At 43.3% G+C, this 17,497-nt stretch overlaps 1 protein-coding gene across 3 annotated transcripts in view; it reads right to left on the bottom strand.

Moving 5' to 3' along the window:
- Positions 1-10,439: 10,439 nt before the first annotated feature.
- RAD54B (RAD54 homolog B) overlaps positions 10,440-17,497 on the bottom strand; it is a 122,651-nt gene continuing 115,593 nt past the window's right edge. For all 3 annotated transcript variants that reach the window (XM_073330562.1, XM_073330560.1, XM_073330563.1), the window contains 3 exons: positions 16,355-16,421; positions 15,262-15,462; positions 10,440-11,632 (listed from right to left, as the gene is read on the bottom strand). In XM_073330562.1, coding sequence (XP_073186663.1) covers positions 11,412-11,632; positions 15,262-15,462; positions 16,355-16,421 — 489 coding nt within the window. In that variant the 3' untranslated portion in view covers positions 10,440-11,411. The remainder of the gene's footprint in view (positions 11,633-15,261; positions 15,463-16,354; positions 16,422-17,497) is intronic.

Below are 17,497 nucleotides of genomic sequence, written 5' to 3'. Positions count from 1 at the left end.
GATAATATGATAATGCAAATAATAAATAACAACAAGAAGTTTTATTGGTTCTACAGACCCAGGAGCTATGCTGCATGTTCTTGAGCACCATCTACTGGCGCATTATCTATTAGCTACTTACATATATACATAGAAAGCACTCCTATACCATATCCTTCCCATAATGGAAACTGAGTACTCTGAAACCTTCAATCAACTATGTAACCCTTCAAATAACTAGACAACTTTACAGCTCTTCCATTTTGTGTGGTTCCACTCTGAGTCCCTTCCTTCTCCGGCAATTTGCCTTTATTTTGTATATGGTGTTTCTCTCCTATTCTGAATGCATTCAAGTACAATTTTAGCTTTTCCTTTGTTTTTTTCACTATTGGGCCAGTTATCAACAGCATAGTTAAGTTGCAAGTGTGATTGTCACAATATGTGTGTGCTGGCTTTATCATCTTTGGTGCCTAAAAGTACTGCATATATGATCTCTAATAAGTTAGTATGTGGGATTCACAAAGATATTGGCCCACCCTGGTTGCATGTTGGTGATTCATTTCAGCCTTATTTTGATCAGACATAATGAAAACACACCTCCTATATATTGCATTTCTTTTCGGCACAAAGGATGGCATTCACAGGGGGGACTTGAGTGCCTAAGTCCAATGTTTAGGTATTACTAGCATTCACAAAACCCTGCTCAGCTGCCACCTAACTCTGTGGGCACCTAAAGACCCTACAGGCTAGATTCACAAAAGGACTTAGGCGCCTAACTGCCATTTTAGGCATCTAAATCCCAGAATCAGACCCCACTGGCATTCACAAAGCCTCTGTTCAGCTGCTGCCAAACCCTGTAGCCTGAGGCTCCTACACTCGCTCAACACATGTGTTGTTGCAGTAAAAGTTTCTGCCTCTGGGCATAATCACTGCAGCACCATTCTAGGTGTTCAGATGCGTAAGACCAAGGGTGAAGCATGACATGGGGAAAGATAGGTGTTCTTCCACCTAACTCACCTGCAGGGCCCAATCCAATAAGCATGCTCTGAGCTGGCCAACCAGATCAGGACCCTACTGGTAAGCTCACACAAGCTGGAGCAGACACAAGTCTCCTCATAATTTTTAGCCTGGAGGTTAGGGTACTCACTTGGGATGTGGGAGACCGCCAGTTCAAGTCCCCACTCTGCCTAGGGGGAGTAGGGATTTGAACGGAGATCTGCCATCCCTCAGGTGAGTGCCCTAACCCGGGGACTGTTGTTTCATTCACAAAGGGCAAAGCTGAATGCAGGTTAAGTTGAACAAGGGAAACTCGATTCAGTTCTGTGCACTGCTCTGTCCATGCGGCTGAGTTCCTTCCAGCCTAACTTCTACATTCCCTGTTCCACTGGTGTCCTGTCAATAACAGCTCCTCTGGGGAACAATAGCCCTCTGACTCCAGTTCCACTGATCATGATCCAGCTTTTCTATTTCACAGATGTTTTCATACAAACATTAAAAACAAATAATTGATGCTCAGGCCCCCTTCAGCCAGAGGTTGCTAGCACATAGCCAAGTTGGAATCTCATCTTTATGACAGACTCGGCTGACTAGTCTCTAAGATAGTTTAGTCTCCTCAACAGACAACTACATGGGATGACCTCTGTCTGTCTCCTTGTCACCAAGCCTAGCTCACTATCTCTCTATGAAGTCTTCTCCCTCCCTGTGGGGAAGGCCTCCAGCTGGTTCTCTGTCTCTCTGTTCTGATCTCTGTAGTCTTTCTCTGGGTCTTCTGTCTGCTGGCTCTTAAGTGACTCCTGTTCTTTTGGATCACTTGTCCCTCTTACATAATCACTTTGTATGTCCTAGGTGCTCCAGGACCCGCTTCACAGCTCCTTCGGTGCACTGCTTCCAGTGTCTCTCTCTCATGGCTGGATCCTCATGGCCCGTTTCCAAGGCCAGTAAGTCTTTGGCTGACCTGATGTACTGTTGTGCCTGCTTTCTCTGACTGTTGGCCATTTCCCCTCAGCAATGTTCCCATCCTGCTGGCTGTAGCAAACCAGCCGTCCGTCACCCCATCAGTGCCTGCACTGGGCTGCTTTGGCACCCCTGTGCTTTGGCACCCCAGTTTGCCAAAAATGCTAACAAGAGGGCCAAATCAGAAGAAACAGCCGTGAGTAACTCTCTCTTAGCTGTTTCCACAACTGATTCCACCCTACCATTACTCTGTGGGTATGCTGGGGAGGAGGTGTGACGGTCAAACTCCATTTGTGTGCAAATTCTTTGAATTCTTCTGAGGCAAATTGGAGTCTGTTGTCAGTGCATGCCATGTCCGGAACACCGTATCTCACAAAGTGGGCCTTCAGTTTACCAAAAACTGATTTGCTTCTTGTGGCGAGTAGGGCATTTGACCTCCCAAAAGTCTGAGCAGTCCATTTTAGATATATTATATATCAAAGGACACCTGCCATTAAGAAAGGTATCTCTGAGTCTTAGTTGAAAGCAGTAAAATATTATTAATAATATTCCTAACTGCCTGCAGTATGCTTTCTTTAGACCAATTACTATATTTTTCAGTAGACTGTATTTCCGTTCTACTTTATTTATATAAGGCCAAATGTTGTTGGGATCAGGCTACTCAAAACAACCTCAACTCTGCCCCAGATCATCATCAATCTCCCATTTCCCACCCAGCCTTCTCTAGTCCTGCTCTGTAAGATGTGGGAGGGTTTTATTAAAGTATTTTCCTGCATGAGTTTGTAAGTACATTTTCATACTGCTAAGAGCTTCAAGAAGTTTGCAGCCTGTCTGTCACATTCTATTTGGAAAAAAAAAACTGTACTTCTAAAGTTTCCATCTGGAGTGTTGCAAGTACACAGCATTGGTTTTATAGATGTTTGTCTCTGAGCCAAAGGTATGTTTACATTGCAGCCAGTGGTTGAATGTCAGCTTATGTAGATGTACCCATGCTACCTGAGATCTAGCTAACTTGCTAAAACTATCGATGCCGTGGGCTGCACAAGCCCACCTGACCCTCCTGGGTATTTACCCATTCGTACAGCCTGCGCTGAAGTCCATGACACCACAGCTTCACTTCTCTTTTCTAGTGCGCTACCTACCTTACACAAGCTGCCATTCCCCCCCTGGCTGCAAAACAGACGTACCCTAAGTGTGATCTTTGGCAGCCACACTAAACTTTGGTCTCAACTTTTCTGTCCAATCATTGAAGGATCTAGTCTAATATCTGCAGTTTGTGGCCTAGTAATTTGAATCTGTAGATATGCTAACTATGGCTAATAACATCGATCTAATAGGCGATGCTCACCTTTTGGAAGTAGTGGGAACTACATACAGCTTTAGAGAAGGCAGGAATCCTTGGAGTTAGAGACATAAACACTGGTGCAGTTTGGTTTAAATTACACTGTAGTGTGTAAGATTCTGGTTTATTATTTATTATAATTATTACATTCAATATTATACAATAAAGAAAAAAGTGCCTTTTACAGAAATATATACAGTATAGTACAGATATTAGATCAGCTGATTACTTGCCTCTGCCCCACATAACCCACACCAAGTCAGTTAACTTTAAAATTACCCCATCTCTCTGAGCATACCAACCAGGCATCCCCTCCCACCCCACCCTACAAGCCTGGTAGATCCCCATCTAATTAGATGATCCTGGCTGCGGGTCCTGAATGTCAACACATTCAGATTATTTCAGACCAGAGGCTGTGAATTCCACAGTAAAAGGTCCTCCATGGAGAACCGCCCTGCCAGCTGTCTCCTTTCTTTTAAATCATGGTAGCTCTAGCTTGAGCACCTCCACTAAGGATAACGATGTCAGTCTGGCTCAGAAAAAGAAGCAGTGTCTCAGGTAGTTTGGTGTTAGGTCATTTGGGGCCTTTCGGGGATGAGGTAAATGAAGTAACTGAATCTGTGAGTTCTTATAAGAAAACTGTGTCTCTACATTTCTGGGTATACTAAGGATAGCAACGTGGAGTCAGAGTTAAGGTTATTTGGGTGACCTAGCGACATGAAAACATTAAGTTTGTTCAGAGGACCTTATCTGACCCTCTCCAGTGAGTGGTGTGTGTTTGTTGTAATTGAAACCTTAACATGGATTTCCCAAGTTTCCTAAGCTTACCTTTTTCTTTTTAACTGAAATGTTCTTTGTAGGCATGTTCCACACCCAACAATTTTAGAGGGGCACTTGGGACTGTTTGTTCATTAGCTGAGCTGGATTTCTCCTATTTAGGGGTTCATTGCATTGTACCCTCATTCTACAACTTCTGGGAATATATGGCTGTATATGGAAGGTTCACTTAGTTTTTTCTTCTAAGGTATATGTGGTTTAGCTCCTGCCCATTTGGAGACTGATGAAGTTGCTGGGATAGGACCTGGGGTAAAATCCTTCATTCTCAAAGGTCACAGAAGGGAACTGGGGAGTTTGGGACTTAGCAAGGAGGTGACTAGGGGAGAGCCCTGTGCGGATACAAAATTTGTGTTTGCATCTGATCCGTGATCCACAAAAATGATCTGTGGATATCAGCAGCTATAAAGTGGATGTCGTCAGAATTGCAGGGCTTTAGATATAAAATCTGGCTCTGTATCCATTCGCAATCTGCAAAAATGGTCTGCAGATGCAGATATCTGCGATATAAAGCGGATATCCATGGATTTGCAGAGCTCTAGATTAGGGTTCTCCAGTCCAGCATAAATGGGTGGGAATTTGAGAAAACTGAATACCAAGGGAACATTGCCACAATCTGTAAAATTGAACAGTGTTATTTTATGTCTCCCTGACTCACTCTTGTCCCTAGCCTTGGGTGGACAACTAACCCTGTCACTGGCAATCAAGTCTTACCTCCTAAACTTCTCGGTTTCCTGTGCTCAGTTACCTTCCCTGAAAATCAGCAACTGTGTTTGTCGTGTTGTCTTTGCCCCTCTTCTATCACACCTGCAGATATGTACAATGTATTGCTTCATCCCAACAGCAGCACATTGGCTTGTCAGGCATAGACTGCAAGCCGTTGTGAAGCATTCTCTGGTACTTTTGAATGGAATCTAAACTAAATTGTGATAGAAAACAAAAACAATAGATTACCTACCTTGGGTGTTTCTGAGATGCTTAAAACCTGATTTTGTAATGCACCTAATGATGCAGATATAGACATACAGTTTGCGCAGAGAAAATCTATGTTAATTATTATGCAGCTCATACTTCAGATTTATTTTCCTTACCAGAATTTATCTTTGCTGAAATTTAAGTTTGCTGAAAGTGTGTGTGAGAGAGAGCAAGCGAGAGAGAGATTTATTACCAGTTTCAAAGGCTGTCTAACTGGTGACACCATTGCAGCAGTGGGGATTTCTCTTTGGAATTTCCCATTTAGTATTGGCACTGACAGCAAACAGAGGGCATGATCACTTTGATTAATAAAATGTGCATGACATTGCTTAGCAACCAGAGGTTGTTTCTCTGACTAACATTCTCAGGCAAGGCTCATGTGAAGGTCACTTTGTATCACCGAGGAATGCAGGAGTCACAATCTCATTTTCATGAGCTCAGAAGAGCAGGAAAGAAATGTTACTTACCTAAATGGTTTATTACGACTGTTCTAATGCAGCAGGGACATTTTAGCAAGCACAGGTGAGATGACAGCAAAGGTTGGAAGGACATCACGTGCAGATGGAGAGAGTGCAGCTGGGAACTGTGTGAAGACACATCTGTTGCAAAAGTACTTGGTTTGCTATCGTCTGTTTAGTTCTCCCCAAAAGGCTACTCAGTGTAACAAATGAATGACTACATATCATTTCAATGTGGCAAATACAGGAAGGACCTCTAAGGATACAGCTTTGACACTCTCCTGGAAACCATGTGAAACACGGTCTCCTTGTCATTAGGCTGGTGCAGTGTTAACTCCTGATAAACAGCCAAAGCCAAGCACAGCCTGGCTTTCACCCTTTCTTCCACAGTGATGTTCACACACTTTTGACACTCTGACACTGACTATATATTAAAGAAGGCTATCAGGCTATGTATAGTATAAATTCACCCTCCCCAAAATAGTTGTTAAAAACCAACGCAAGTACATATACCACCACCAAGGCACTAGAAAAAGCCAGGAACCCCCTGTTGACACCCTCACTCAATCCCTGCAATCGACAGCCATGATTTAATTTTCTGCACGTTACCCCACTCCCACCCCCAACTCAGGAGTCTCCTCCCTCTGCCTCCACCCTTAAGCCATCTTCTGACACCAGTCCCCTGACTCCTTCCGCCTCCCACTTACAAGAGGGGGCAGGGAGAGTGAGAAACTTGGACCTGGAGTGTCTGATGAGCAGCGACTTCTTCCTGCACTTGGCTACAGGGGAATGCTTGTCAGACTGACCTGAAGAGGTTGGTCACACTGGGACTCCAGCTAAGGAGAGTGAAGCTTTCTCCCAGAGCCGGGGGGCACAATTGATCCTACTCTCCCCATCCTCCCTCTCCTTTTCATGGCTGTTTAACTCCCTTGATTTCCCTTGCTCCAGGGAGACTGGGGGTGGACATATGGGGCAAATAGGCATGTTGTGGGGCAGGAGAGCTGCTATCAGCCTACCTTAACAGTGTTCTTGTTTGCTTGTAGAATCAAAACAAAGCTATGACAGACACATATGTAAGTGCTGATAAATGCCTCAGCTACACTAGCAAACTGAGCCTTTGCTGGCAATGGCTGTGAGCAATGGGTCTGCTTAACCAGGGCAGAAATGATGTAGCCCATGACTAGACTGTTTTCAGCACCATTACAGGGAAGTGTGACTTAGATGCGGTGGTGCCAGATCCCTGCACACACAGCGAGGCCTGGACCAGTGACAGAGAACACCGTTTTCTACAGTCAAGTGGTGAGATTGTAGAGTCCATATAAGGGGCAACGTGACAGGCTTGGCAGTCAGGTAAAGCACGGGTAACAGGCGAAATAGCAAATGCTACTGCCAGCCAAGGGAGCTCAAAGATTAGAGTGTCTTATCAGCACAACTATTATTCACATATTAAATTCTCCAAATCAGAGCAATGAGAACACAGGGCCATGTGTTTCCTTGCCATGTAACTCATGTGTGGGGGTGATGGGGGAAGCAAATTAACGTAAACACTGGCTGCGGTGAAGCCATTCTCCTTCCACCCCACTTCGCTAGACTGGTAGGGATGCAGAGTGGGTAGGACACAAAAAAGCCAAGGATCTGCAGAGAACCCAACCTCCCCCCCCCCCATCTCTGTGCTCCCCTTTGCCCCCTTCCTTCACAAAGGCAATTGCAGAGCATATAGTCTCAGTTGTAGGTTCATAAGCCATTTCAATGCCTCTTCTGTGATGTTATGGATATCATCCAATTCATCTTTGCATCCATATTGGGGCCCTGTGTTATGTGTTCGATGGTTTGGATGTTCTCACCAGTTTCACAAAGGGGAGTCTCTGATTTTCCATAGAAGAGTGGGAAGAGAATCTTTGTGGCAAGCAGTAGAGTATCTTATCTGCTTTATAGCAAGCACTTTGCTTGCAGCTGTACCACCCCATTCTGTGATCTCACCAAATCAAACAAGCTACAAGGGGTAGGTCTTGAGAGACCAGCAAGTAAATCACAAGTGATGCAAGGAGTGATGCTGATGAATCCCTCTGAAGTCAATAGTGAATCAATGTCCCAACATGGCATTAGGGGTTCTGTGCTATTGAAGACACCACCATCCAGCTGATTTCCTAACCTGGTAATTGGTTTTCTGCATGTCAGTACAGTAATTTGTAACTGAAGAGGTCATCTACCCATTCTTTGAACAGACATGCAGCTCCAATAGCCAATCACAAGGCAGGAAAATTGCTGCACCATCTGCTGTTTTGCTACTGCTTTGACTTCAAGGTGACTCCTAGTCTAGTTAAACTAAAACTCGGACCTATTCAAACAAAATGAACAGATAAAAAAAATAGTTTATATATTTGACAGAAAGGAACAAATCAACCGACTTGGAGGCAAGTTGGTTTTTATCCCAGTGTACTGACAGCTATGGCCAATTCAAAAGGGATGTAAAAGTGGAGAGTGAGGAGTATACGTTGGCAAGGTGGTGTGAGTCAAACCAAACAAATATAAAGCGAGAAAAGGGAGAATTTAAGTTGCTGGGTTATATATGGTGAAGGGGCTAGAAGGTGAAAGGTTTCAGAGTAACAGCCGTGTTAGTCTGTATTTGCAAAAAGAAAAGGAGGACTTGTGGCACCATAGAGACTAACCAATTTATTTGAGCATAAGCTTTCGTCAGCTACATCCGATGAAGTGAGCTGTAGCTCACGAAAGCTTATGCTCAAATAAATTGGTTAGTCTCTAAGGTGCCACAAGTCCTCCTTTTCTTTTTAGGAAGGTGAAAGTTGCAGAAACTATTAACAGGCAAATGTTTACTTCAAATTAGGTTTGATGTGGATTGAAAACCAGTTGAAAGGCCATAACCAAAGGGCAATGACACTGACCAATTTATCTAACTGGAGAGGTTTCTGATAGGGTACCACTGGGATTGCCCTAATAGTCAGTTGGCTTGCACGGTGACAGGTTTCAGAGTGGTAGCCGTGTTAGTCTGTATCAGCAAAAACAACTAAGGTGCCACAAGGACTCCTTGTTGTTTTTACTAATAGTCAGTGTTATTGATTTAGGGCCTGATTTTGCAATGCTTACTCAGCTACTTATTAACATAGCTAGTTCCTTTAAATTGGAGAATTGCATTCTATGTTGTAAGCCCTTCCAGTTCTTCTCAGGATCTGCCCATTGCCTGTAAGGGGCCTATCACACTTTTGGTGATATGTAAATACTAACATACAACTGTTTTTAAAAATACCCCTGTATTAAGTTTATCCCTCAGTAACAGAACCTCTTTAAGGTAGAGCAGTTGTTTCCTCTCGTTACTTTGTACAGCCTCCCAGATGGTCACACGACAACATATCAGTTATTTAAACTGCGTATGAACAGAAAAACACAGTTTACATCTAAGTTTCATTCCATGGAAAGCACATGAATGAACGACTCTCCTTCCACATGCATTTGGCCTGCAAAAGCTGAAATCTCACTTTGCAAATTCCTGATGATAACCCAGGGCAATTGGCAAAGATTGTTTGAATCTGGCATTTTAGAAACTCCTGAGTTTTAGTCTGCTCCGCCAGCAGCAGTATTAACTGAATAGAAGCATAAGAAATTTTTACTTGGACGGTCAATTTATGAATGAACAATGAGGTAGTTCATGTGTATGTGTGGGAGACAACACTGCCATCACCTGAATTAAAGAAGATGTGAACCAGGGTGAGTAAAGCTGGAATCAGGAAAACCAGTCACTTGGAGCTGAGCTTAATGGAGACAAACAATTTTTGTAATAAAACAAACATGTGCCCCCCTGAAATCAGGGTAATCCCCAATCCAAAACATGGTGCATTTGAGTCTCTTTAGCAATATGTACTGTACCAGGAATAATAGGGTAGATTCTCTTCTGCATCCAAGCCCTGTTTGTCTAGAGTAGGTGTGGCAGGGTGCCTGTTATGTCTTGCTGATTCTGTGGCACACTTTGCCCTGCTGTGACAGAGCAGCAGTGTGGCTGATTTAATCTATGGTAGTGGAGTTTGGGGTCTAAGGCACAGATCCTCAAAATTATTTAGGCTCCTAACTTCCAGCCTAAATATCTTTGAGGATCTTGGCCCAAGACACTATATGCCATCTGAGGACTGGTGTAAAGGAGAAGAGTTCCCCTACATGCTTACACACCAGAACAGAAAGTGGTAGGTGCAGAAACCAGCTCTCCTGCTTTATGCCAGCTGAGAACTCCCACCCCCAACAGGGGAACTCTCAGCTGGCATAGAGCTGAGCTGGAATTCTAGCCAGTAGCGGCCTAGACTGTTACTGAGCATCTGGGTTCATATTAACCAAAATAAACTGATCATGCGGAAGAATAAAAGGTTTTGACCATAGAGAATTTGCACCAGGTTATTTCATTCTGATCCTCAATGGAGGACATAGACTCACACACCAACAGAACTTGTCTTTTTAAAGTGTTTACATTTTAGTGCCCCCCTCAATCTCTCACTTCCCTCCCCTACTTAGACTACCCAAAATCATTGCATTTAGAAAGTTCAGTGCTTTCTTTGTTCCTGTCATTAGTTCTCTGCACTTAAATACCATGACAGGTGCATCAAAAATAGATTCACGGTGGAGTCAGTGGGAACCAGGGCGATGGGAGCCCTAAATGTTGTGAACAACTAAAATGGAGGACAAATCAATTAGTTATTTCCTGCAGGTTGGGCTTTATAGTGGACACTCCAGAAACCTAACATAGTTACCAACTGTTCTGTCTTTATATAGCACGTAACACACTGATCAATTATTAGGGCCCCTCAGCACCACCACAATACAAATAAATAAATACCAATGAATTCCAAATTACAATTTTAATTTTATTAAAAGTGATTTCACTTTCTATACACTTCTAGTATTCCTGGAAATAATGCCACATTTTTGTTCATAAGATTCCATTTTTCACATTTGTGAATAAAATATTCTTCTTATAGAGAGGAATTGCATAGCTGAGATACCACACAAGGTATTTTTAAAGCTATAATTGCTATTTCAGATTCTTATGCCTGATCACATAAAGAAACAAATCATCATCCTAATATTATACTGCAATTACATTGTATGCATGCTTTGAGATTCAGAAAAATATGTTCGCCATATCTATTTAGATAGAAATAACATGCACCTGCATTGAGTATAGCTGGGAACCACAGAATGTTAATTTCCCCAACTAAATGCACCGTGCACTGCTGTTTCTTATAAAAGATGGTCAAACACAATTAAGTTGTGGTCTCAGAATCTGGGTCTGATGGACCACTATGCTATTCTAGTTTTATGCTGGGGTAACTCCACTGAAACCATGAGTTATATTGGGGTAAAGCTGGAGTAATGTAGTGGTGAATCAGGCCCATTATCTTTACAGGTGCAGAGACAAATCCAGTCAGAGATTTGTAAACATCACATATATACTATAGCCTAATGTACCTTCTAACATCCAGCTAAGTTGTCATCTCTGTATTATTATTATTAATGTATTATTATCATTGAAAGAAAACTGTCAGGTAGTTTGGGCCTAACTAGGAGGTTGTGCAAAATAGTTTAAACCACTACTAATTATTATACCAAACCAGCAGATGTGTTGAAAAGCAAATTAAATTTTTAAAATTATTTCAGTTATAACTATTTACTAATAAGTTACTTTTAATCTGATGGTATCTCTCTAACTTTACAAAAAACATCAACAGCTGTACATTTACACAAAAACCTCCTCGTAAAAACACTGAGTTTTGGCAGCAACATAAAGGCATCTGCATACTTTACTTTTCTTTGAAGACTGTCACCAGTGAGTACAAGGCACATCATGTACATGGAAAAATAATTTAGTTTTATGCAGTGGGAGTAGCTGGATTGGTTACATTCTGGAAAATAAAAGAAATACTCGTCTTTATTCTTTCAAGGAAGGGATCAGCAAGAGTCTGGTGCTGCCCCGAAAAGTGTTTCCATTGCATCAGCTGCGACATAGAAAGAGGTTTCTTTGAATCAGCCTTCTCATGATGTTGTCCAAGCTGGCAACCTTTATACACAGAGAGCTTTTCTGAAGAAGGATCTGAAAAGTGATAAAGTGAAACAGAGATTGAGAACTACCAAGAAAATTCTCAGTCTGGATCAGTATTGTATTTTCCAGAACAGCAAGTGCAACCTTCTACACCAATACAAGCCACACATACACAAAAACGTAAATTACTTGTTAATTTTATTTCTCAAAAATCCCCCTCTGCAAGCCCAGAGTACAAGTCCTGGTACAAGTAGATGGAATGCAAAGTTTCTTATCTGATCATTTCCTTTCTGCTAGCAGCATCTCCTGCAATTCTGTGACACATGGGCTATTCCCCTCTTCTCTGCAGTCCTGGAAGTGGTTCAGTGTTGCAGCTTGTGCTGCTATGACCCCCTTTTCTGGCTTCCTGCCAGGAGTCATTCCAGAGCTGTGGAGAACGTCTTAGAATAGGAGTAACAATAACCTGAATCCCGACCAGTGAACTATGTACAGTGGGCTACTTGGCCCACAAACTGTAGATATAGAAATGAAACGTTGTTCTTTGGTTAATAAAGCCATACAGGATAGGAAGAATTGTGGGAGATGCTGCTAGCCGGGAGAAAATCACTTCTAAGAAATTTTCCATTCTGCAGCTCAGCATCTCCCACAATTCTGTGATGTAGAGGAAGTAGCGAGCGGTGAACGTTCCCGTCCTCTTCAATTCCCAGACGTACCCCAAAGCAGCCTGCCCTTCCTCCTCCAACCAGCCTGCCCCGCCCATCCTCTGAGGCCCTGAGGCCCTTTGTTTCTTGCTCTCCCTGCCCTCACTCACTCGCTCATTTTCACCAGGCTCAGGCAGGGGGTTGGGATGTGTAGGGGGGTGAGAGCTCCGGCTGGGGATGTGGGCTCTGGTGTGGGGCCAAGGATGAGGGATTTGGGGGGCAGGAGTGGGCTCCAGGCTGGGGGGTTCAGAGTGTGAGAGGGGACTCTGGACTGGGGTAGGGGTTACGGCGCAGGGGGGATGTTGACGGATCCAGCTGGGGGTGCAAACTCTGGGGTAAGGCTGGGGCTGAAGGGTTTGGGGTGCAGGAAGGTGCTCCAGGCTGGGACTGAGGGGTTTTGAAGGCTGGAGGGGGATCAGGGTTGGGGCGGTAGTGGGGGGGGAGATGAGGGCTCTGGCTGGCAGTGAGGGCTCTGGGGTGGGGCTGGGGATAAGGTGATTGGGGTGCAGGAGGGTGCTATGGGCTGGGACTGAGGGGTTGGGAGGGTGGGACAGGGATCAGGGCTCAGGCAAGGGGGTTGAGGTGCAGGGGGCGTTGAAGGCTCTGGCTGGGGGTGAGGGCTCTGGGGTGGGGCTGGGGGGTTTGGGATGCAGAAGGGCGGGAGGGGGATCAGGGCGGAGGCAGGCGGTCAGGGAGTGGGAGGGGGTCAGGAGTGCAGGCTCTGAGTGGCGCTTACCTCAAGCGGCTCCTAGAAGGCATGTCCCCCCTCCGGCTCCTATGCAGAGACGAAGCCAGGCAGCTCTGCACACTGCCCCCGCAGCTCCCACTGGCTGCAGTTCCCAGCCAATGGGAGCTGCAGAGCCAATGCTTGGGGCGGGGGCAGCGTGCGGATCCCCTTGGCTGCCCCTATGCATAGGAGCTGGAGGGGGGACATGCCGCTGTTTCTGGGAGCCTGTCTTGGCCCTGCTGCACCACTGACTGGACTTTTAACGGCCCGGTCGGCGGTGCTGACCAGAGCTGCCAGGGTTCCTTTTCGACCAGGCATTCTGGTCAAAAACAGGACACGTGGCAATCCTATCCTCTCCACACTAGCCTGCCCCTCTTCTTCCCCTCCAGGTACCTGCCACGATCCTGCCCCTCCTCTTCCAGGCACCCCCCAACCAGCCTGCCCCTCCTCTTCCTCTCCCAGGCACCCCTCTCCACCAGCCTGACAAATACCCCTCAGCTCATGAACCCCTACACCGACCCACCCCAGTAACCTCAGACCAGCATCCACCTTTAGTATTTCTGTAATGGTATTTTTTGGCTCTTGCATCTTACTCTATCTAATTGTGTGGCTGCTTATATGCTTACCCTTGTCAGAGTATTCCCTTTCATCCCTGGGATGGGAAAAAACTGGCAGAACTCTATATGAGAAGCATAATGCAAACAGCTTGCACTCTCTGACATCTCCATAACTACTTGGACAAAATCAGGGTGTGCACGCAATTTTTTTCCCTCTGGGAAGGTCTAAAATACTCCTGTAACTGTATCTCTTGATCAAGTCACTATCAGGATACTAGGTAAAAAACAGGCCCTGCACGAGTGCCCATAGAAAACATTGAGCTGGATCCTCTAGGTATATTTTACCAGCTCACATGAGCTCCATTTCCCTCTCAAGAACTGAAGCTCCAGCTTTTCAGCCATGAAAAGAACACAAAGACAATGAAATCAGTGGATTGCTTGTCAGAGTGCTTTAATCAAAAGTAAAGTGAAAAACAAAAAACTCTTCACTATAAAAGCACCCTATCTTAACTATACAACCTCTGCCAGACTTTAGGTGAGAAGGGGAGGAGAGGAGAAATGAGCAAAACTCTAGTCTATCTGCTGGAAACATATAAACAACCAAACAGGGTCAACCCCTTTTTTAATTGCTTAATTTCCTGTCTGCATCTGCTGGTAAGAAGACACACATTTAGATGGAAGACTTCGGAGGATTTTAGAAGAATAATTCTCACCACCTGCATTTTTACTTAGTGCTGTTAAAATTCAATTTAAAAATGTTGTAGATATTTCTTTGGGTCTCATTACTATGATAGCAGAGAGTGTCTACTTAGAAGAGATCCACATTTGCCCCATTATCACACTAGTAGCGCTATTATAGATGAGCGTCTCATGCCCATCAGAAGAAGGGAACTTATTGGGGCAACAGATGCACCTGTTTCTTAGACGCTGGGTCTGTCATAAAGGTTAGACCTGATGGAGAGCGACCTTAATGAAAACAAGATTAAGACATTTCAAAAAAAAATATGAAAACAAAAAATCCTATCCCTAATTTAAATCAGCTATATGCAAAAAGGTATTAACACCACACCACAAAGAAAGAGTGGAAAGGGAGGTATTAGGAACACTAGTGGATATGGTACTATTTGTATCCTCGGCATAGGGCAGACAGAAGCTGGGGGTCTATTTTTGCGCCTTTCTGCTGACTGTTCTAATCACTCTTCTCCAATTTTAGACAGTGACCTTGCCGCAAATGATTGTCTGTACTTTGGGCACTACACCTTTGGCCAGATCCTCAACTGATGTAAGCTGGTACAGTCCCAGTCAAATCAATAGTGCAACAGTGATTTACACCAATTGATAATCTAGTCCCTTGTTTGTATCATCTAATCATTCTTGCTCTTGATACTTTCTTTCTCTGAGTTTCATAAATTATCTTGCCTGATTATAACCATTGTCACTAGTCCAATTTGCCCTGATTGGTTTAGGGATTTAAGAGGCTGTTAAAATTAGAGGTCATTAGTTCAAGGAAGGAATCTTTTCTCATCATCAGCTGATGAAAGGGTCCTGTGGATTTGAAAATAAAATCAGGCATAAGGCAATATCATGAGGATCCAATAAAGAATTTCATTACTTTAATCCTCTTGTAATGGGTGTCACTGGAAATGGATGGACCAACCCTGCAAGTGCCAAAGAGATAAAGAACAGAAAGCTCACTTTGATGTTCTTTCTTTCCCATACAGTTGCACTCAAGCAGGTCATGGGTAACACAGCTGGAATCTTCATGTAGTATAAAGAGGTTTTTAAGTTCCTCAGTGGAAAAACGGATGTGTTCAGATGTCTTGGAAAGGTCTACAACTGCCCCAGAAAGGCCTTGCTTGCTGATCTGTCTCTGATAGATCTTTTCTTCTATTGATCCTGCATTGAAAAACATCATATACATAAGATTAATTTTGGACCAGTATTTCTAAAGGTAGATTCCACTTACCTGATAATTGCATAATTGGAAATGTTGGAGTATTACCTTCAGTTACTAAAAGAATAATCAGAGCAAAGCATAAGAAGGGCCATACTGAATCACACCAAAAGTCCATTCAGCCCAGTATCCTGTCTATCGACAATGGCCAATGCCAGGTGCCCCAAAGGGAGTGAACCTAACAGGTAATGATCAAGTGAACTCACTCCTGCCATCCATCTCCACCCTCTGACAAACAGAGGCTAGGGACACCATTCCTTACCCATCCTGGCTAATAGCCATTAATGGACTTAACCTCCATTAATTTATCCAGTTCTCTTTTAAACTCTGTTATAGTCCTAGCCTTCACAACTTCCTCAGGCAAGGAGTTCCACAGGTTGACTGTGCGCTGTGTGAAGAACTTCCTTTTACTTGTTTTAAACCTGCTGCCCATTAATTTCATTTGGTGGCCCCTAGTTCTTATATTATGGGAACAAGTAAATAGCTTTTCCTTATTCACTTTCTCCACACCACTCATGATTTTATATACCTCTACCATATCCACCCCTTAGTCTCCTCTTTTCCAAGCTGAAAAGTCCTAGCCTCTTTAATCTCTCCTCATATGGGACCCGTTCCAAACCCCTAATCATTTTAGTTGCCCTTCTCTGAACCTTTTCTAATGCCAGTATAAGCAAAGCAAAGCAAAGCCAAGCCATATGTTTATGCGATTTCCAAAAGTTCCCCACCCTCTTCTTATACTTGCCTCCCTCCAAGCCTATGTTAGAGTAGCATTTACAAGATTTGCCTCCCTCCAGCCTATGTTAGAGTAGCATTTACATTTATAATATTTCTGACCTGTAGTTAGCAGTCTGTAAATATGCACAGTGTGTTTCTGACCATCTCTCCACACCCTGGCCATTGCCTAAAGAAGATAAAAAGGTAATGATGTTATTTGAACTCTCATTACACAAAGAACATTAGCTAAAACGTTTATTCTTTTCTAATCAAGTTCTTAGCACTTGCTAGCTCCTTAAAGGGACACTGTCAAAATAAAGACAATTTTTTGGAAAATTTTATCTGTATTACTATTAAATCTTAGGTTATTAAATCTGAAAAAATTTTAAAATCTATTTGCTTCTAACATTTACTCTCTCCCTCTCACCTTGCCTAGATTACCACATGAAATTTCATTTCTGCTAGCCCTAGTTTCACTTGTGGTTTTCAGGTATTAGCATGACTCTATTGGATTTAGGTTTCTAACACTGCACAGGCGTTTAAGTTCCTCCCCCCAATACTTTTTTTCAATATTTATAAAAACAGTGAAAACATCCATTTCAGTTGGGTTTGGAAAATCAGTTTTTGCACAAAACCTTTAAATCTAAAAAAATTACTTGACAGCGTCCACTTAAGTGAATTTTTGGCAACAGTTTAAGGGTTACAAGTACATATTCAGCATATGTGCACAAAGCACAAGTTTCAATATTTAGCAAGCTGTAATATTTGTGGCTGATTTTACTAGACTGTGTTTCAAGCAATACGACAAGTGACCACATGATGGTGCTGATGAAGATCAGGAACAAGAGTAAAGCCTCTGAGTTCCATGCAGGTGATAGGCGATTTATTGAAATTGTAAGAAATTCTTTTTAAAGACATTTAAAATTTGTTAAAAAAAAGTTTTATCCAAGCACTCTTATGCCAGATAAAACAATACCCACAGAGCTACCACAATCATTACAAGAATAGCAGTAACTTTTTTTTTTTTTTGTAACATCTGCTGCCATTTGATTTTGTCCCTTTCTTCATGCTACTCAGGACCCCCCCCTCCCCCCTTAGCTCAGATGTAGCTGAGTTCCCTCTTCACCAGCACACACCACACAAAATGATCAGTTTTAATTTCATTTTCTTTTGGGAAACATAAGAAAGAGATGATGACCATTCTACTAGAAAATCAAAGTCAACAGAAGACTGGGCCTTATAAGAAACCCCTCCAGGGAGATC

The sequence above is a fragment of the Lepidochelys kempii genome, chromosome 2 (assembly GCF_965140265.1).
Source record: "Lepidochelys kempii isolate rLepKem1 chromosome 2, rLepKem1.hap2, whole genome shotgun sequence".
NCBI lineage: Eukaryota > Metazoa > Chordata > Testudines > Cheloniidae > Lepidochelys > Lepidochelys kempii.
Note: the sequence above shows the minus strand (reverse complement) of the source record. Positions and strands in the feature narration are given on the sequence as shown.